The 20,100-nt window shown below is 43.6% G+C and overlaps 1 protein-coding gene across 1 annotated transcript in view; it reads right to left on the bottom strand.

The window, feature by feature from the left end:
* The window catches only part of plxnb2b (plexin b2b), a gene marked incomplete at both ends in the record, with an annotated part of 27,767 nt that extends 7,683 nt beyond the window's left edge, over nt 1-20,084 (bottom strand). Inside the window, 23 exons of the mRNA XM_080544670.1 lie at nt 1,425-1,606; nt 2,233-2,462; nt 3,155-3,255; nt 3,667-3,803; nt 4,448-4,627; nt 6,223-6,432; nt 7,432-7,543; nt 7,904-8,086; nt 9,527-9,663; nt 10,207-10,318; nt 10,550-10,698; nt 10,984-11,168; nt 11,483-11,570; nt 12,065-12,160; nt 13,277-13,378; nt 13,648-13,759; nt 14,270-14,381; nt 14,732-14,891; nt 15,321-15,447; nt 16,342-16,442; nt 16,556-16,678; nt 18,033-18,221; nt 18,963-20,084. Coding sequence (XP_080400796.1) covers nt 1,425-1,606; nt 2,233-2,462; nt 3,155-3,255; nt 3,667-3,803; nt 4,448-4,627; nt 6,223-6,432; nt 7,432-7,543; nt 7,904-8,086; nt 9,527-9,663; nt 10,207-10,318; nt 10,550-10,698; nt 10,984-11,168; nt 11,483-11,570; nt 12,065-12,160; nt 13,277-13,378; nt 13,648-13,759; nt 14,270-14,381; nt 14,732-14,891; nt 15,321-15,447; nt 16,342-16,442; nt 16,556-16,678; nt 18,033-18,221; nt 18,963-20,084 — 4,250 coding nt within the window. The remainder of the gene's footprint in view (nt 1-1,424; nt 1,607-2,232; nt 2,463-3,154; nt 3,256-3,666; nt 3,804-4,447; nt 4,628-6,222; nt 6,433-7,431; nt 7,544-7,903; nt 8,087-9,526; nt 9,664-10,206; nt 10,319-10,549; nt 10,699-10,983; nt 11,169-11,482; nt 11,571-12,064; nt 12,161-13,276; nt 13,379-13,647; nt 13,760-14,269; nt 14,382-14,731; nt 14,892-15,320; nt 15,448-16,341; nt 16,443-16,555; nt 16,679-18,032; nt 18,222-18,962) is intronic.
* Between the last annotated feature and the right edge of the window lie 16 nt (nt 20,085-20,100).

The following is a 20,100-nucleotide window of genomic DNA, read 5'->3' as shown; positions in this document are numbered from 1 at the left end:
GGTACAGCTACAACATCTAGAACAGGGGTGCCCACACTTTTTTGAACCAAGATCTACTTTTCAAGTAGCCAGTCTGCCAAGATCTACCAGTCTAGTTTCAACATCGCAAACGTACACGCACGTACTAAAAACACACACACACACACACACACACACACACACACACACACACACACAGTTCCCAGCCTTCTCTCTCACACACACACCTCAATTTCTCTCACTCACACACTGACAGCCAGTCTGCAGTACCATAGCCAACTACTGATCCAACAAACAGAAAAGTAAACCAGATACAAAACAGGTAATTCCCTAGTTTGAAAGGAGGAAATAAATGCATTTCTCTACCTTAGTGGGAGACCTGACACTGGGAGGAGGCAGATAGTTTCTAGTAGTCAGGGCTTTAGGAGCTGGTTGCAAGGTGTTGGCAGGCTTGCAAGGTGTCATCAGCCACTGTGGATCTGTCATCGAAAAGGCAATCTGCAGCCTCGAGAAACGCTTTTTTCACAATTTCGCCGTCTTTGAATGACTTCTTGTGTTTAACAAGAACGTGACTGACGCGATAAGAAGCTATCGTTGCAGCGGTACGTTTTCGCTCTTTTGCCACATTTCCCTTCTTCGAAATAGCCATCGTAGATTTGCAGATCAGACAGACGCACTTCCAATATCACATTGTGTAAAAAAGTCGTCCTCCCATTCTGGATGGAAGTTGTACGTTATTGGTTTCTTACTTGGTCCAGCTTCCCCACTCATTTGTATACCCTTTCTTTAGTATTAAATAGTAAATAGTAGAAATTGGAAGGCTAACTAGTTAATTAGTCTCGCCGGTATTTTGTATTTTGTAGTTGGCGCTGTTGACTGCGCATGCGTGGTGAACCGTGTGTTAGGTGAAAAGAGCAGATCTCAGACTGGCTTACGTGTACGTTAATCAAGTGGCAAAAGCCATAGTGAGGATGGATGATGGGCAAACTTTTTTTTCTTTTTTCTTTTGGGTTTTGTTCAATGCCATGCGATCTACCCATACTACCTTTGCGATCGACCGGTCGATCGCGATCGCCGTATTGGGCACCCCTGATCTAGAACATCTAGAGGTACAGCTACAGCATCTAGAACATCTAGAACAACTAGAGGTACAGCTACAACATCTAGAACAACTAGAGGTACAGCTACAGCATCTAGAACAACTAGAACAACTAGAGGTACAGCTACAACATCTAGAACAACTAGAGGTACAGCTACAACATCTAGAACAACTAGAGGTACAGCTACAACATCTAGATTCTAGAACATCGAGAACAACTAGAGGTACAGCTACAACATCTAGATTCTAGAACATCGAGAACAACTAGAGGTACAGCTACAACATCTAGAACTAGAGCTAGAGCTACAGGACCCTAGACTAATGGTGGCTACTTAGTGCCTCTCACCTGCGCAGCATAAGTTTGGGGTTCTTGCTGTTGACGTAGTCGTCCATCAGCTCCAGCAGCAGGGTTCTCATGATGTCAGTGTAGTACTCCAGCTTCCCGTGCAGAGCCACCGTCAGCAAGGAGGCAAAGTACACCTTGGCCCGGGCAGTGAATTCTGGACGGCCCTCTAGGGTTCGGATAAACTACAGGACACATTGACAGTAGACATGCATTCATCATAATGCAGTGGGTATGCACAGTAAAACCTGTTAATGGTCATGTACTGAAGATTGGCAGCAACTAACACCATTATCTGAGACTAGGGTGATGGTGATGGTCACCATGATTATGATCATGATGATAAAAATGATTTGTATATACTGTATGTATATTGTGCCTCACTCAATAAATATATAGAGATAGATAGATACATATACAGTACATAACCATTTCTGTCCGCAGAACTGCTGCTCACTGGACGTTTTTTCTTTATTGTACCATTCTAGGTAAACTCTAGAGACTGTTGCGAGTGAAAATCCCAGGAGAGCAGCAGTTTTATAAATAAACCTACAATCATGCCACGGTCAAAAAAATAAAAAATCCCCATTCTGATGGTTGACCTGAAGCTGTTGTCCCGTATCTGCAGGATGTTTGTTAGGAACACCTGCAATTATCTGATCAGCCAATCGTGTAGCAGCAGCATTGAGCTGCTGCTACACGATTGGCTGATTAGATAATTGCAGGTGTTCCTAACAAAGTGTTCGTTGAGTGTGTGTATTCTCTTCGATAGACCTATAGACACTGTTTGGGTGGGTGTTCAAGCTCTTACATTGAGGAGGAAGGTCTTGCTGTTGAGCAGGTTGGAGAACTGGTTGAGTGCCTGGGCTACGATGGCCTTCCGGTGCTCTGGGATGTCCAGCTTGCCCGTGATCATCACATCGTTGGCGCCGTCCTTGGAGGGCAGGAAGAAGACGCGGTCGGTGTAGGTCTTGTAGTCCAGGAAGGGGATGCGTCCCTCGCTCAGGTCATTGGTGTGGTCCTCCATCTCGATCATCAGGTCTGGGAGGGGAGAGAAGCATATTATTACGAAGCACACAAAACTAGGCAAGGCAAGGCAAGGCAAGTTTATTTGTATAGCACATTTCATACAACAGGGGCAATTCAAAGTGCTTTACATACATTATTTAAAAATACAGCAAGAGGAGCATAAGAAAAAAATACAATCAATAAAAGCAAATATAAGAAGTAAATAGATAAAGCATTTAAAAAGACAATAGTTAATTGAAAAAAATACATTGATAGAAGTGTTTGTGTTTAATCATAACTGGTGCAAAACATGAAGGTGTTTAGCTTAGATTTAAATATTTTAAGGGTTTGGGCCTGTTTGATTTCTTCAGGGCATTTCTTCTTTTTTGTTATCAACCTCTTTGTGCTTTGGGCAATTCCTTAGTTTTTTGGCATGGCAACAGTTGCCAGTTGCCATCATTTCATATACCAGTGTTAATTTTGTTAACGAAAATTATGACAAAATATATGCGTCAAGACTCTGTTTAGGCTTTGGCTGGTTTCAAGAGTTTTAAGACATTTGCAAGAAACACAATGGGACAACAGCGACTGAATGCCTTTGCAATGTGCATTTTTGTCTAAAGACTAAGACTAAATGTAAAATAGTCTGCCAATGCACTATTGATCATGTTGTCCAAAGCTTTTGGCTGTGGTTATGTATTAGTGGTGGTTGGCTGTTGTGTTACCTGTGAACTCTTTCTTGCAGCGGTCTCGTACGCTCTCCTCCAGATTTTCCAGCTGGTGTCTGACTTTCTCATACTCTCTCTCTGCCTGCTGGCTCTTCCTCCTGCAGATACAGTACACAAAATCAACAAAATCGCGCACACACACACACACACACATTTTAAATGCTTTATTTATGTCCAGATAAACTGTACAATATCTAAAGGACATAAATACTATTAGTGCATTTTGACATTATGGAAACAATCAGTTACAGTAGTGCTGAGCCAACCAGTTATGCCTACACATAGGATGTTATTCACACCAAATGATAACACACACACACACACACACACACACACACACACACACACACACACACACACACACACACACTACAGTCTTGTTGATGACAATCAGTAGAACTCATTGTCATTTGGTTGGCTATGAAAACCCCTTGACTCAACACAAGTATACACCAGCACATTCCTGAAGAAAGACAATATGGTGTCTGTCCTGTCTGTGGGTTCCTCACCTGTAACAGTAGACTGAGACAGCGATGATCAGCAGCATAGGCACTATGACCGCCGGGATGATGATTAAGAGGGGCACCTCATACTTCGTCTCATAGTGCACCGAGCCCACCACCCACTCTCCGTTCCCAAACTTGATCTGGAACACAAAGGTAGGAAAGAGTTATCCCCAGCAGTGACAATAAGCTGCCCTTGATTTAGTAATTCAGTCAAATTAGAACTGCAGGACAGTTGGATTAATATGTCTCAAGTATTATCTTGGCGGTTAGTCGAGTGAAAGAAAAACAACATACGGTACAGATGATAATTCACACAATATAATACCACGAAAGCGTACGGCACTAAACAATAACATTCATTTGGGTAGCATCATACTCAAATTCAGGCAGAAGGGCAGGGTCAGGGCAGGTGCACACACTGTCACAGACTGCCAATGCATCATATAGGTACATAATTCAACAAGGTTATAGCTGTTCCTTTTTCTATTCTCGAGAAGAAGAAATTTCGCAACGTCAATATAACAAAAAAACGCATCGGACTCTAATAAAATGCATCGGAGGTCAGTGTGCAAGGTGAGTAACGTTTTTTTCGGATGATGGATTTAAAAAAACGCATTAGTGTGCAAAGACCTTTAGAAAGGTTAAAGTTATCTACATTTAAAAAAATATATATACACTATGTGACCAATCCAACTAGCAGTGTAGTCATACAGTATGTGTGTGTGTGTGTGCGTGTGTCTGTGTGCGTGTGTGTGTGTGTGTGTGTGTGTGTGTGTGATCTTACAAGCAGGTCCAGCGGGTCAGAGCCGGTGTCTCTGCGGTGGCGTTTAGAGCGGGCACTCGGGTGAGTTGAGGGGGGGTCCAGGAACAGCTTGTCATCCTGGAGTATGTTGACCAGACAGGGGACGTCGCCCACAAACGCCTGGGCCTCTTTGGCTGTCATGGCTTTGGAGAAACCTCTGCCCTGAGATGGAAACAGAACATAATTATTGCACTTAATATGAGTATCATGTTATAATCGTAATTGGTGAACCTTTTTTTTGAGTTTGAGACCCTTTTTCACAGAAGGACAAGTACAATTACAGTATTTACTGTATTCTACCTTTAGTTTATTTAGCACACATGAAATGGTGCAAGGAGGGAATGAATCCCAGAAGGCTTGTACATAGTTCCACTCCCGTCAATAGCTAGGTTTCAATGTAACACAAAGACCACTTGATACATATAAATAAGATCAAAGAAACCACAAACAAAATCATATCCATGGGGGAAAAAGGTAAGATAGCACAAAAAAAAAGAAACTGAAACACAAGACACAAGGATACATAGTTTGCTCAAAACACATCAAGAAAAGAAAAACAGAAATAAGAGCAAAAATCATGGAAAGGAAAAAAGTTATGAAGAATTTAAAAGAAAAAAAGAAAAGAAAGAAAAGAAAACACAAAACAGCTCATGACGACATTAAATAATCTTTCAGTTGCTTTCTGAAAACTGATCAAGATGTTAATCTCAATGGCAAGCTCAAAGTGTTCCAGATTTTTGGACCTCAATAACAAATGTTGAATTGGTGGCTAGAGACAGAGAGGTAAGTGAAGACAATTACGGTACTGTATCTTGTTGGATATGAGTGAATGTCTGTTGAAAAAATAAAGAAACTATGGAAGGTAGAAGGAAGATCTTGCTTATTGTTAATGAATTTGTGCATGAATAAGCATGTTTGAAAAATATTCAGTTTGTCAAACGGATAATAGTGAGTATTTTCTAAATAGGGGTGCAGATGGTTCAAATCTGTTCGATTGAGAGATCATCCTTAGGAACCTCTTCTGAATTAAGAGTAATTTGTTGAGATATGAGAGATATGTAGCAGCCCAGACTATATTACAGTAGTTGATGTAAGCAAATAAGAAGCTATAATACAAGGTTAAATGAAGGATGGATCAGGGGACAAACCCTTCTCAACCAAGCATCTTCATGGATCTCTTGCAAATAGACCAAATTAAAACCCTTGTCAACAATAACACCTAAAAATGTAGTATCTGGCACTTGAATAATGCCAGTTCCATTAATTGATATTTTAGAATCTTCTTTGGAGTAGCACTTGCTTTTGTTGCAAAAGATCATGAAGTTAAATTGTTTTACATTGAGGGTTAACTTATTCAGTTGGAACCAGTTAAAGGCAATTGATAATTCCTCATTTACACATTCAATCAGAGACTAGAAGTCATTGTGTACGGCTATAAGGTTAGTATCGACAGCAAATAATAAGTAATCATTTTTACAAGACATAGACAAATCATTGATGTAAAGTAAAAATAGTAAAGGGCCCAAGATGGACCCCTGGGGAACCCCAAAAATAATTCTTGATTTCTTAGATGAGCAGCAATTGGAGGAAACAAATTGCTCTCTGTTATCCAGATAGTTGACAAACCTTTGCATCACTTAGCAGACACTCTTATACAGTGTGACTTAGGATAAGTGCCATTTCAAGACAAGCTAAACTTATATATAAAATACCACATCTTTTTCAATGAAGAGTCCAAGGCCGAGGCCTCTACTCACAGTGACGATGATGATGCTGGCCTCGGTGATGATCTTCTTCGACAGCTCATTGAAGGTGGGGTTGGGGTAGTAGTCGAAGGGCTTGAGCTCCCTCTCCCAATTATCCAACTTGATAACGGTCTTGAACACCTGTGTGTCATAGGACCTGCTGACGGCCGGGGACAAGAACTGGATCACTGTGTCGTTCTTGGTGATGGCGTGATGAAGGTACTAGAGAGAGAGCGAGAAGAGGCGTGGGAGGAAAGGGGTGAGCACACTGGCTTACTGACACAATATACACAATATTTCTTTACTGAATGTGACAATGTTCAGCACTTTATGTCCCTTATGTCTTTTTTTTGTTACTATTGTCTCTTTCTTTTCTGGCACAGTGTACAGTGTTGAGTGTCTAGTCCCATTTCATTTCACTGCATGTTTTACTTTGTATTTCTGTGCATGTGACAAATAAAGTACCCTTGAACCCCCTTGGACAATAAAATACACTTTGGGAGTAACTTTGGTTTTCTATGGGATTTCTTTCTTCTTGTGGCCAGCTATTTCTCACATTAAGTAAATGATTGTGTGTGTGTTGTCTTTTTCCAGCTATACTGCTATATAGTGCTTACATTGTACTATGATTTATGTCCATCACAAGTTATGTTGACAGAATCTCACCAGGAACCAGGATCTTATGACTTTGACCACAGAGGGTCTTTGATAAACCAGTTTGTGGGGTCCCTAAGTCTAAGGCCCTGCCACACAGGGAGAGAGCACAGCAGAGCACAGCTGAACTGTCTAATCACATAATCTGCTGGAACCTTAATGCCTGCATTAAATTTAGCCTAAAAATGAAATGAGTAAAATCGCTGTTAAACCCACCCTAAGGCAGCTGGGGCAGGAGTCAACAAGCCCTGTACAGTGCAGAGCTCTGAGTGCCTGACATCAACCCGACTTGATTATTTTTGTTGTGGAGACTATTAGGGAGCAGTGACTGGCTATGGTGCAGATATTAAAAGAGATGGTTAAGGGCTGAAATGAAGTGAATGTGGACAAAGCAATGGTAGTCAAGGGATGTAGAGATATGGGGAGTTGTGGTCTGGATATGTAAGGAAGAACAAAAGCATGAGAGAAAGAAAATGAGAGAGTGAAATAGAGAGAGAAATAGAGAGAGAAATAGAGAGAGAAATAGAGAGAGAAATAGAGAGAGACCGACCGACAGACTAAGCATACCTCAGTAGGACTTGTGACTGCTGACCTCTCGTCTGCCAAGGCTTGGATCATCATGCTGGCATCCTGGATGAGGTCAAAGCCTGAACCCGTCACCATAATGCTCCTGCCACCACTAAGAACAGACACAGTAGTGGAGTAGAGTACTATTACCACCACAATCTTATGGGATGAAAACACTCATATCCTCTCCTTTTCCCCACCTATATAGTAGCTCTAAAAACTGTACTGTAGCTGGTTGTAAATGCTATTAATAATCATCTAGTTCAATTATGATTATTACAAAGCTTCAAAATCGAGGCACATTTTCAGGTAATGCATTTTGTTCCCCTGTAGTGGGGCTCATGCTCACATCTGAGCTCCAGCACTCACTAATCTCATTCCCACTACCGGCTGTTGTCAGAATAGGGGAGCCAGGTGTGCTTGTGCTTCTGTCAACAGAGCAGCCAGTCAGGGGCAAGGACTGAAGTCTCACCAAACAAAGCTGCTTTTGGGTTGGTGGTCCAGGATAGTGGGGTTCTCCCAGAACTGGAAGGCATCGGGGATGATCTTGGTGGTGCTGTTGCCATACTTGATGGTGACCGCGAGCAGGTCAGAGGGGATCTTGTCTTTCGGGTACTCTCCCGTCCTGCATGTGATCACCGACCCGAACGTCTCCCTGTGGACGAGGACACAGTCTGGGGGGGTTATACAGGGTCACGGCATGGAGGATGGCTAACATGGCAGGACTGTGACAGTTTGTTACGTCCCGCTTCGGCTAGCGAGCTCGTTATTTCTCAATACCTCTGTTGAAAATGTCACCAAGGCGTGGGCATCTACAGAGAAGCTGTCGCTGAATTCAAAGACACCTCTGACTAGACCAGTAGGTCAGTGTTTAAAACGTTCATACTGCCATCACCAACAGTTGGCTACCGCGATGCCGCTGTTGTGGCAGACGCGAGTTGTGAAGTGCTGACAGAAGCCACCAGAAGGTGGTGACAAGAGCTGTGAACAATGTTTGAAAAGATATCTCCTCTATCTGACAAACTGAACTGATTACTGTAGATGATCAGCTACCTCACTCAGGCACCAACTGGTCTTTTTCAAAGATCACGATCTGCTCTCATACTGTTTGTTATAGTCATCATCACACGTTCTCTAACTACGCTCTCATATGGGCAGCAAGGAAAATGAGGGGAAACCTTTTAGAGGTATTTTGACATGAATAAGCGCAAATCGGCTTTGATCTTGCAACCTATGGATTACAGAATTAAGTGAGTATTTTTTAGGAATGTGGAGGAACTAACTAAGGAGACTAATTTCCTCCTTTACCTTCCTCGACCCTGCTCCATATGGTAGTGTAGATCGCTGCATCGTTGGGAAAGCCATCAGCGGAAAGCTATCTTTTTACCAGTGTTGGCAAGACGTTGGCATCCATTGGAATCATAGGGACGGGCAACAGTGAAAAGCCATCTTTTTACCAGCGTAGGTAAAACCTTTGTTTTTGGTGGCATAATCATAACGGTAATATTGCGTCCATCTAATATTGATTTTTTAGAAATATTTTGTTAGATGGAACTATTCTGTTAGATGAAAACTGACAAATGTCCATGCATTAAAAGGAGAAATAAGCCAACAATCAACAATAAAAGCCCTTCTTATAAAAACCTGCTTTTATAACTGTGCTTGATGAGCTTATAATACAAGGAAATGACGAGTAGAAAATAGGACAGAATTAATTGTGCCTGCATTTAACACCTAAGATACAGTAAATGTTTACTAATTATCATCATTATTATCATTGTGATATCAACATCAGAGTCACATCAAAACAGAAATATCAGGTGATGATGCTATTATTGACGAAAGTATTATTATAAAGTATTCATTATCCACATTGTGATAATTAGCATTTCCCCAAGTAATGTATATTATGTTAGTTGACTAGCGAGTCTGTCATTGATTTTCAACAATGTTGACATTTATTTAAAATGTTCAGAATAAAAGTCTGAAAATGTTTTCGGTTGCCGACTTGTTCCCACTTTCACCAGCTGCTGTCACGATGCTCGATGACGTTGTGTCACATATATCATCATGACCTGACCATGAAAGGACTTACACAGTACACACCACCGCGCCGATAGTCACGTGGATGTCATCCCTGGTGGCCGTGTCCAGATTGTTGCCTGAGATGGTGATGACCGTCCCCCCGGCTTTTGGACCCCTGGAGGGCTGCACCGATTTGGGATGGGGGTCCTGGAGGAAAAGGGCCAGGAAATACACACTCATCTTAGTGTCTCATCTTTTTCTACACAAGATTTTCACCCCTCCCCCCCGACACACATACACACACTGCATCTGCTTCAATTTGCTGAGCAAACAGTCAGGCAGAGCCATCTCCCTAGGGGATATTTAGCAGTGAGAGAAATGAAAAAGCTACTTAAATTGCTACAATGTCCCCTCTTAAAGCATCAGAGGGAATAGGGGCACAGTGTAGCATCTGGCTAAACTAGCATACACACAGTATACCAAATCAATTCAGTCTTATCACAGTGCATTACCTTGCATTGTTGTATTGTAATGTGACAGCACCCAGGAGTTTATTCAACAGAACATTAATATATTGTATTATTTGGGTATTAAACTAAATTGGGCGTGTGTAGCCGATAAGGAGCACTGTAGCAGGGAAATGGAAAAATATAACAATGGTCATAAAACAACTAAATCAGCTAAAAGCATGAGGAGACACATTTTCCAGCTGCCAATTCAATCTCTCTATTTCTGAAAGAATGTGGTTACCCTGTATGTGAAGATGGCAGAGGAAGTTCCTCTCTTCCCTCCCTCCACCTCCACCTCCACCTGCCCCGAACTGGTGCTCTGGGGGTCTAGGGGGCCGATCACACACACCACACTGGAGACAGAGAACAACAGGAAGATATTTTGGATTATTAGTTGGTGGTTGGGGTGCTACAGACTTGTAATGTCAGAGAGAGGTAACACCAGGTTATTGACATTTTAGATTTGCTCATGTAAACTAGGCTGTGTGTCCTCAATTCACACACACACACACACACACACACACACACACACACACACACACACACACACACTATGGGGGAGGGGTGAGTGTGTATTACGGTACCTGGTTGAGACAGCATATTTTTCCTTTTGGTGTATACACGGGACCCCCACTACCGTGATTCTCTTAATGTCTTCCTTGTGGATGCCCAGGTTTGAGCCCTTAATCGTGACGGAGATGCCCCCTCCCATGGGTCCAAAGCGAGGGATGATCTAGTAAAGGAGGATTGGGGAAAGAAGGCTTTTAGATGATAAAGTGCAGCATCATGCAGCAAGGCTGCATAAACAGATGGCCTGCAGTGTGTCGGCTGCCATTAATCTCTCAGTTACACTTCATTAGTAAAGGGCTGAACTGGTACCATTGTCTGGATCTATGTAAACTGTACCGTTGAATAAAGTGATAACCATAAGTCAATACCATCTCCAAAAAGTAAATATATACCAACATGTAAATTATTTCCAAGGTTCAACGGTCAAAGAGATGGTGCTACTACTCACAGTAGAGATCTGGGGGTCAGGGCACTCTGTGTCCTGTGGATCCTCTAAGCCTTGTTGGCTGCTCGTACATAGCTTTTCGTACACGCAGGACTTCCTCTTGGTGCACCACACACACCTGTACTTGCGGTCGGCGTTCTTACACAGGCTGCAGTCCTCCCTGCCCAGCGAGCAGTTGTACAGGGTCACTGGAGAGAGGACAGACAGGGACGAGGAAAGGGACACTTTAGAATACACATGCCATCGTTGCCCAAAAGGATCGATTGACAGTTATTGAATTGAAAATGTTCTTAAATGGCATTGGGATCATACAGCACACATTAGCAGATGTCTGATCATGTCTGAGTATGATCAATACAATTGAATGATTGAATAGAACCAGTGAACTTTTCCACTGAGTGTTAAACCAGTGCTACTGACAGATCAAAGACGGCTTACTGTACCAAAACACATAAAGGCATTATCTACAGCAAAGCATTGCATATTAAAATGTAAGACATACCATTCAGGGTGCTGTCTATCTTTTTTCCCAAGTCTTTGTCCTTCACGTAGAACAGAACATTGGTTTCCTGTGACTTATCGAAGGAAAACTAGAAACAGGGACAAAATGAAATATTAATAGTGTATGTGGAAACCAATGATGAATGGCACTTCAGATTTTTCAAAAGCATGGGCGGCTTTTCGATGCCCAAACATAACAGGTTCTCCTAATATTCACTTTGGCAGGCATTCAAACACAGCACAGGAAATCAATGTTTAAAAAATAACAGGCCTGGGGACTAGTCACTGTAACAGTTTCCCCAAAAACACAGAATTGAAGGAACATTGGTGTTTGTCCATTGGGGGGTGCTAGAATATCAAAATGACTATAGAGGCAAACCAGGTAAAGGGTGAACCTACACAAGACAATACTATGTCACCCTTTTAAACAGGTCTCTTGCTTACTGACTTGGTTACTTGCTCGTGTGCCGTTGTTTATATAGAAGTATTGGGGTTGTTGTTAAATGTGCAGTGTTCTGACATTGTGGGTGATGTCATTGCAATAACACAGACTCCACCGTGCACAGACGGAGAGGGTACGCACATCAAAACCGTTGAAACTGTAGAACGGTCCGTCCTCGGATCTGACGTCCTCCTCTATGTTCCTCATCAGCTCTGTGCCAATGGTGAAAGTCCGGTCCTAGAGAGGGAGGGAGGGAGGGAGGGAGGGAAGGGTGAGATGGTCAACATTAAACAAGTTTATTCTGCAAGACTCAGTTGTTATTCTCTGATTCAAAGATAAGAGTCAGATTTAGAGTTAGCCTTTGTATGAACGTTACAGACATGGAAGTGTCTGAGGGGTGCATATATCCAAAATGGTCACAACTACAAAAACCTGTAAACCATTAAGATTAGGTTTGTGTTCGATTATTTGATTAATCGATCGGTCAGTCGCAGGCATCCAAAACTATTTAAGAAAAGGTAATTGATGAATAAAAAAAGACCACATTTCCCTCACTATACGTGACACAACAGAGGATTTGTTCCATTTTATCCAACAGAAGCAGACCCTGCTCTGTCATTCACTTAATTAGATTAGATTCGATTGGAATCATCTTTATTGTCATCGCAGAGTACAAGTACTATACAACGAAATGCAGTTTAGTATCCAACCAAAAGTGCAATTAGTGATATATGGGCACAACATAAACCGAACAAGAATGGTAGTGATAGGTGACTATGCAATATACAGTATGTGCAGAGGTAGTATTGTAAACATCAGTTTAGTTTAGAGTATACAGTTATGGGCTATATACAGTTATGAGCTATGTACAGTTAGGTAGCTAGTACACTGAGGTAGTTTATGTACAGTATCTAATGTGGAAACATGTGCAATATACAGTATGAGAAGGTTTTCATTGTCATAGCCATAGCATCCCAAGGTGGGGGGGGGGGGGGGGGGGGGGTACTGAGAGTCATAGTCAATTGTGGGTGGGTGGGTGTGTGGGTGTGTGTGAGGGGGGGGCAATAGTTCAGCGGGGTGTGCGGAGGGGGGGATTGTTTATCAGAGTGATAGCTCTGTGGAAGAAGCTGCTCTCTATCCAGAGTGTCTTAGAAGGTAGGGGGTCAAACAGTCACTCACTGTCTATCATCACTGTCTATTATCACTCCTGGCAGGCTAGTCAAACAAGAGCTCTAAAGCCATAGTAAAAAAAGAAAATCGATTTGTCAGCTAATCGATTAATCCAGAGGTTCAATAAAAAAATGTCTGTGACCCCAACAACTATAATGATGAGTAGAAGCTCTATTAATTTACCTGGTACAAGTCCAAGTTAATACCCTCAAAACTGATGGTGGTTTTGAATCCAACAGGAATGAGTACAGGATCTGGGTTCTCAAACTGTGGACATCTCGCCCCCTACGTGGAGATGGAAATAAATTGAATATGAATTTCATAAATTATACATTTCTGAACATTTATTAACAATGTATCCTCTATCTATCTTCAGTCATTTAGCAGAGACGCTCATCCGGAGCGACAGTTTATGTAGCAGATGAACATCTGCTGACTTATGAATGTACCGTATATTTGACACCTCAATATGTTTCATGCATAAGGAAATGGCTCTTAATAATGTATTATACTTGAGTGTAAACCCTTTCGAGAGAGTGTTAATCCTTCCTAACCTGTCTGTGTTTGATTATGTAAGCGCCTACAACAGCCTCGTCCATGTCATTGCAGGTGTGGTCTTGGGTGTTCCACTGGCATCCCCACGTGCTGGCCACACAGGACATACACCTGAGACACACATACACACGCACGCACACATTCTTGTTTAAAAAAAAAGAAATAATACAAACTCATCATAAAATTCAATTAATGTAACCAGAATCCATGTTGTAAGGGTAAAAAATATATCTCTGTAACTTCTGACAAACAAAACTCATTTATCAGATGTTTCCTGCGGATGAAAAAACAGCATGGGGAAGCAGAGAGAGAGAGGGAAAAATATATAGGGGAGATCGAATTTCATTTTTTGATTAATGAAAAGGAAACCAAAGCAATTTCCTCCCGTTAGCAATAAAAGTGGAAAATGCAAGAGGTGCATTCAATCCCCCGGTATCAGTCATGCACCACGTTTTACACACAGACTTTTTTTTTCCTCTCATCTGTTCCCATGCTTCTATTCATTTCCATCAAGGTTGTTTAAGACTCTACGTCGATACACACAAAAGCCCAGTGTGTGTTCGGTCTAAGGAGGGTATTGTCCTGCGCTCTAAGAGCTGAGCTAAGAGTTGAACAACTCACGGCGTGTTCTCGGCTTTCTTCACAGTAGCAGAGCAGTTGTAGAACTTGAACTCTCTGGTCGCCAGCTCCACCGTTTCATTCACAAAGATTTTAACTGGCACTGCCACGAAATCTATAAAGCGCAGGGGGGACTAGATGTTAGTGAGTGGATGAAGATTGCATTGCCCTCTATAGCACACCTGGGCTCAAATAGTATTTGAAATCATTTTGAATACTTCGAGCTGTGCTCGATTGAGCTTGTCTGGGGAAATAGTCCCAAAATGAAATAGACCCAAAAGTGCAAATCCCACCTTCCTGGCACTATGGCGCGGCAAAATCAGACACTAAATGTATTTCAGAAAATGTCCAATACTATTTAAACCCAGGTCTGCTCCTCACATAGTAAAAGTAGTCTTTCAGCTCATTTGACAGAGAGTTACAGGGAGCTGATTGTGTTTTGGGAGACTGAGAGACATGGCGTACCCTGATCTTCAGGTGTGGGGGGTATGGCGTCAGGGTTGGGGAGGGCGCAGGTCACCTGACCCGAGTCAGACATGGTGCCTTCACTCAGGAACGAGCGGAACACGCAGCGCAGCCGGTCAGAGCCCCCAATGGAGGGGAGGGAAGGAATGTTGATTTCAACCTGAGAGAGAAAGACAGGTAGGGTGAGAGACAGGAGGAGAGAGGGGGAACAGAGGAAGAGAGAGAGAGAGAGAGAGAGAGAGGGAGAGAGAGAGTGAGAGACAGAGAATGGGAGAGTATGAGAGAGAACAAGAGAGAATGAGAGAGAGAGAGAGTGTGTGAGAGAGAGAGAGGGGGGTAGGATAGGTGAGAGGGAAAGAGGTTAGATGACAGAGAAAAGAGAGAGTGTGAGAGTACACAAACATATACAGTACGTCGGTTATATTAAGCTTGTTTTCAGTTTTCAAAATAGATCAATACAGAGCAGGGGCTCGAGAGTAGAGGGCTATAGATTCAGAATGGAAAAACGTTTTTTTAATAATAATAATGTTATTTTTTCCAAATAATTTCTAGACCTAGCAGACTAGCAGCCCTGGATGCACTGTAATACCTGTTGAGTCTTCTTGCAGCTGAGGTTGGGCGGGTGGAAAGACACAATCTTCACACACTGCAACTTTGGACTCCATAACCAACCGTTCTTCTCCTCTGCGCGTCGGCAGTCAGACCTCCTGGTACACCTATGACAGAGGGACATCAACACCCATCAGCCACTGCTCCAAGCCTACTGAGTATCACTATATACACCCCCCACGTCATGGTGCCTTTGACCTTACATTGATGTCATTGTAGCCTGCTTGCCCCAAATATGTTTTTGCTATTAGCCAACTCCTATTAAATGTCATTTGTAATGGTAATAGTCATGATTGTTTACAGTTATAACAACCCACACTCAAGTACACTAATATCAATTGTGCAGATCTGTAATGGACTGCACTTATATAGCGCCTTATTCCAAAGCGCTTTACAATGGCCTCTCATTCATCTATTCACACACACACATTTTATTTATTATCCTGCACTTTACCTGTTTTACATATGTGCTCCTTATTTGCTCCCCGCCTGTGAAGCACTTTGGTTCAGCTGCTGCTGCATGTAAATGTGCTATATAAATAAAGTTGACTTGACTTGACACATTCACACACCAATGGCAGCAAGCTACCACGCAAGGCGCCAACACGCTCATTGGGAGCAATTTGGGGTTCAGTGTCTTTGCCCAAGGACGCCTCGACACTTGGACAGGAGGAGCCAGGGATCGAACCGCCGACCTTGCGATCATTAGACGCCCCCTCTACCTCCTGAGCCACAGCCGCCCCTACCAATGCGCCCTGTACAAGTGATAGTCAACTCTCCAGTACAGCTCTCCATATGACCCATGGTTGAATAGACCTAAGTACTCATGGCACCATTTACAGTAAATGGGTAAGTAGAGAAGCACAATCAAGGGCCAAAGTTCTGTGAGAGTCCGCAATAAAACCCTGAGCAAACACACTGCTGCTCTCTACAGTAGAGAATGTACAGTAAATCCCAGATAAGACTATATATAGAGAGAGAGAGAAATGCTTATTGCCCACCTGCCCTCCAGAACACACCAGCCACAGTACGGGTCCTTCAGCTCCACGCAGGACTGGCAGTCAGTCTTCAGATGGCATGCTTGCACTGGCACCTTGATGATCTATGGTAGCACGCACATATAATAAACAGATACACAAACAAGTGCAGACACATACAGTATGCCCATTCACAGAAGTATGGGGTTCCGTAAGGAATGGTGATCGAAGACTCTACCTTTTTCTCTGTTGTGACATACAGGTGGCTGTGCTCGTGGTCAAAGAAGAGGTTCTTGTTGACTCTCTCCCCCGTGAGTTCACATGGACTGCTGTACATCTCAGGGTTGCTGGTCAGATGGGCCTGATAGGAGCAGACCATCAACTTACTGTCAATGGATGCTAGGCTATTTCACTAAGTAATGCAAAGGATTACAAATAAAACGACCTGCCTCTCCCAACTCCCTCCCTCCTTTCTCAAAGCATTTTGTCCTAGCTGTTTACCTCGTACGGTACACTACCCCATGTTCACCCACCAACACCCTCTAATATTTAGGTCCCATTCTACAGAAATAGCCTAACCCCTTCCCTAATGGCCCCCACCACCCTTCCCACCAATTTACTTTATGTATCCACATGCCAAAGGCAAAGGCAAATGTATCTGTATAGCTCATACAACATAATGTACACTCGTAGTGCTTTACATAAAACATGAGATAACATAACAATTACTGAAAAATGAGTCATCATATAAAATTCACTCAAATTAAAAGCTGAACAAACAAAGTAAGATACAGGAACAATTTAAAATGTTCAGGTTTAAACAAATCAAAATCATTAAAATACACTCAATTAAAAGCCAAACAGAACATAAACGTCTTCAGCATATTTTAAAACATGTATACAGATGGGGCTGAACTAATGTCTTGACAGCAATTTCCAGTGTTTTGCTGCATAGTGAGCTATGTTCTAATGTAATGCTGCTGTCCCACCACTTTTGGTGCTCACTTGAGGAGCTATTAAAAGCCCAGCCTCAGATGATCTTAGGGATCTAGCAGGTTCATAAGGCACAAACATGTTTGAGATGTATTTGGGCCCTACACCATTCAGAGATTTGTAGACCAGAAGCATGATTTAAACATCTATTCTGTGAGATCCCGTGAGATCTAAGAATGGGAGAAATGTGAACAAACTTCCTAGTTTTAGTCAGGACTCTTGCAGCAGCATTTTTTAATAAGTTGTAATTGTCTAAGTGCCTGTTTGGAGAGTCCTGAAAAAGGACATTTTTCAAGATCCCGCTTGGACATAATTATAACCCCTAATTCTCGCTATATTTGTAAGATGATAATATGCTGTTTTGATATGCTTGTTGACTTAATGTGGGAGTTAAAAATCAAGTCTGAGTCTGAAATGACACTGAGATATCTAACCTGATCTTTACATTGTAAGATGCCAGTCAAATACATCACTGATATATGTTGGGATTTACCCAGATGAAATGCATGAATAAAATACACTAGGTAAGATGAATAAAATAAACAACCGAAAAATACCCTCCCAGGCACCTTACATCATACATCCCCCTCTATCTTGTCCACTCCCATTTACCCCCTCCTCTTAATTTACCACGGTACTATTCCACCCTAGCATCTTCACTTATATGCATCACTCTAACCAACCCTAAGTTTTCTTCCAGTCTCCTTTCCTTGCCACCTTACCTTGCACACTTCTCCTTCGCTGTTTCCCAGGAAGGCGATGGTGTGGTCGTTCTCTACGGCGATGGCCACGGCGGTCAGCAGGCCCTTCTTGGTGATCACCGCTTCAGCCTGCAAAGCGAACTCCGGCTTACTGGCCAGCGGCGAGGGCAGGAAGTCGGCCCCACACTTGTAGTTGTTCAACGTATCCTTCTGCAGACGGGACAGACGACAGAAGAAATCTATACAAGGGGCGCTTAGGTGCCTGGCGTAGCGGGTAACCGCAGGGTCCCCGGTTCAATTCCGGCCGGGGACATATCCTGCATGTCATCCCTCCTCTCTCTCTCTCACCCATCCTTCCTGTCTAAATCTCTACTGTATCTGTCAATAAAAATGAAAAATATGAGTGGGACTGCCCCCCCCCAAAAAAAAGAAAAAGAAAAGAAAAGAAGACATAAGAAATCTATACAAAGCTCCCAAAAAAGGAGTCTAGACTATGAGGTGTAATGTGTTTCACGTTACTGACCGTGATATGATTCATTGATTCGTGGTTATCTGATGTGTTCTTGGAAGCCTGCTCTAGTCTGTCTTGTCTAGACTCAGGGCTCTACCATAAGAGTCTACCCATGAGTCTGGCAAACTGTGTGCGTAAAGGGCCATATCGCAGCCAAAAGACAGCGGCTGTGGAAAACTAGTAACAACATCGTAACATAGTACATTGGTAATGTATCTATAACTACATAGTAGAAGAGCTGAGCAGTTTAGGTTATTACACTCAATTATTATTATTTTCTTATTCCACTTGTAATAAGTGTAATAAACTGTGTAATAATAACACACTTTTCAACTATGCAATGACCTAATGACTATACAACATTGTAACTACAGTAATTACAATGTTACTACACTGGGGTCAAAGTAAAGTGTTAAAAAAAAAAAAACTGAGCTACTTACGCTGATGTGGGAGGTGCAGAACTCATCCGCTCTTGAGGAGTAGGGGATGTAAACGGCGGGGGTCCCTCCGATCTTGCCTGAGTCGCTGTAGCAGGCGCTGATGATGTCCAACAGCCTCTCGTTGATGGCGTTGAGCGGGTACATGCAGAGGGCCGAGTCGGTGCCGTCGTCGTCCGAGCTGGCCACCATGAAGAGGACCTTGTGCCAGTGAAGGACTTTTCCGTACTGACTCGACTCGGTCATGCCCCGTGCCAGCTCCTTACCCGGGCTCGCCACATACGCCGCCTGCACCTTGTTGTAACGGTTCCCCGGTCCGCAGTTGAGCTCCAGCTCTGTGTGGGAGTAGAGGTGCTGGTCGTCCTCGCACAGCCGCGACACGAAGGTGAGGTTCTTGGTGTCCGAGCCGTCCAGCGTGCGCGAGAACAGGAAGTAGACGAAGCCCTCCTCCTTGAAGGCGTGGCGGAAATCATGCAGGTACTTGGGCACGAAGGGCGTGGTCTGCACGGCCGAGGCCTCGATGATGCTCTCGAACACCACCCACTCCCGGTAGTCCTGGAGGATACGCGTGCTGATGAGTTTCGTGCTGTCCAGGCTGCCGTAGCCCTTGCCCACCAGGAACACACTGAAGTCGAGGCCGTCTTTGGCGTAGGTGGACATCACGCCGACCACGGCCACCGTGTCCTCTATGCTTGCCACGTAGGTCCTCTCCCCTTTGTTGTCGCTGTAGTACAGCTGCTGCTCCACGTTGGTCAGGTTGAGCAGGGAGCAGATGCCCCGGTAGCGGCTGCCGCACACGATGAGCGCGCCGTTGGCCCGGTGCACCAGGAGGAGCTTGTTGAGGTTGGCCATGGGCTTGATGTCGCTGCAGGCCGAGGGCGAGGCCGGCGGCGTGCAGCCCCGGGAGTCCTCCTTAGGGCCCGTCTCGGCACGGGCCTCCTGGCGGAGCGAGGCGTCCAGCTGGACGATGGCGTTGACGGCCCCCAGGTAGATGCGGCCACTCTGGGGGTCCTGGACCACGTTGTTGATGGGGGTGTCCAAGGTGAAGTCCAGGATGGGGTCTGCCAGGGAGAGGGGTGCTGAGGACAGGCAGAGGAGGAACACAGTCTGGACCCAGCTCGCCATCTCTGAGGGGAAGAGA

Source organism: Nansenia antarctica (assembly GCF_963989245.1).
Source record: "Nansenia antarctica genome assembly, chromosome: 14".
In the NCBI taxonomy this organism is placed as follows: Eukaryota; Metazoa; Chordata; class Actinopteri; order Argentiniformes; family Microstomatidae; genus Nansenia; species Nansenia antarctica.
This window is presented reverse-complemented; position numbering and strand designations above follow the sequence as displayed.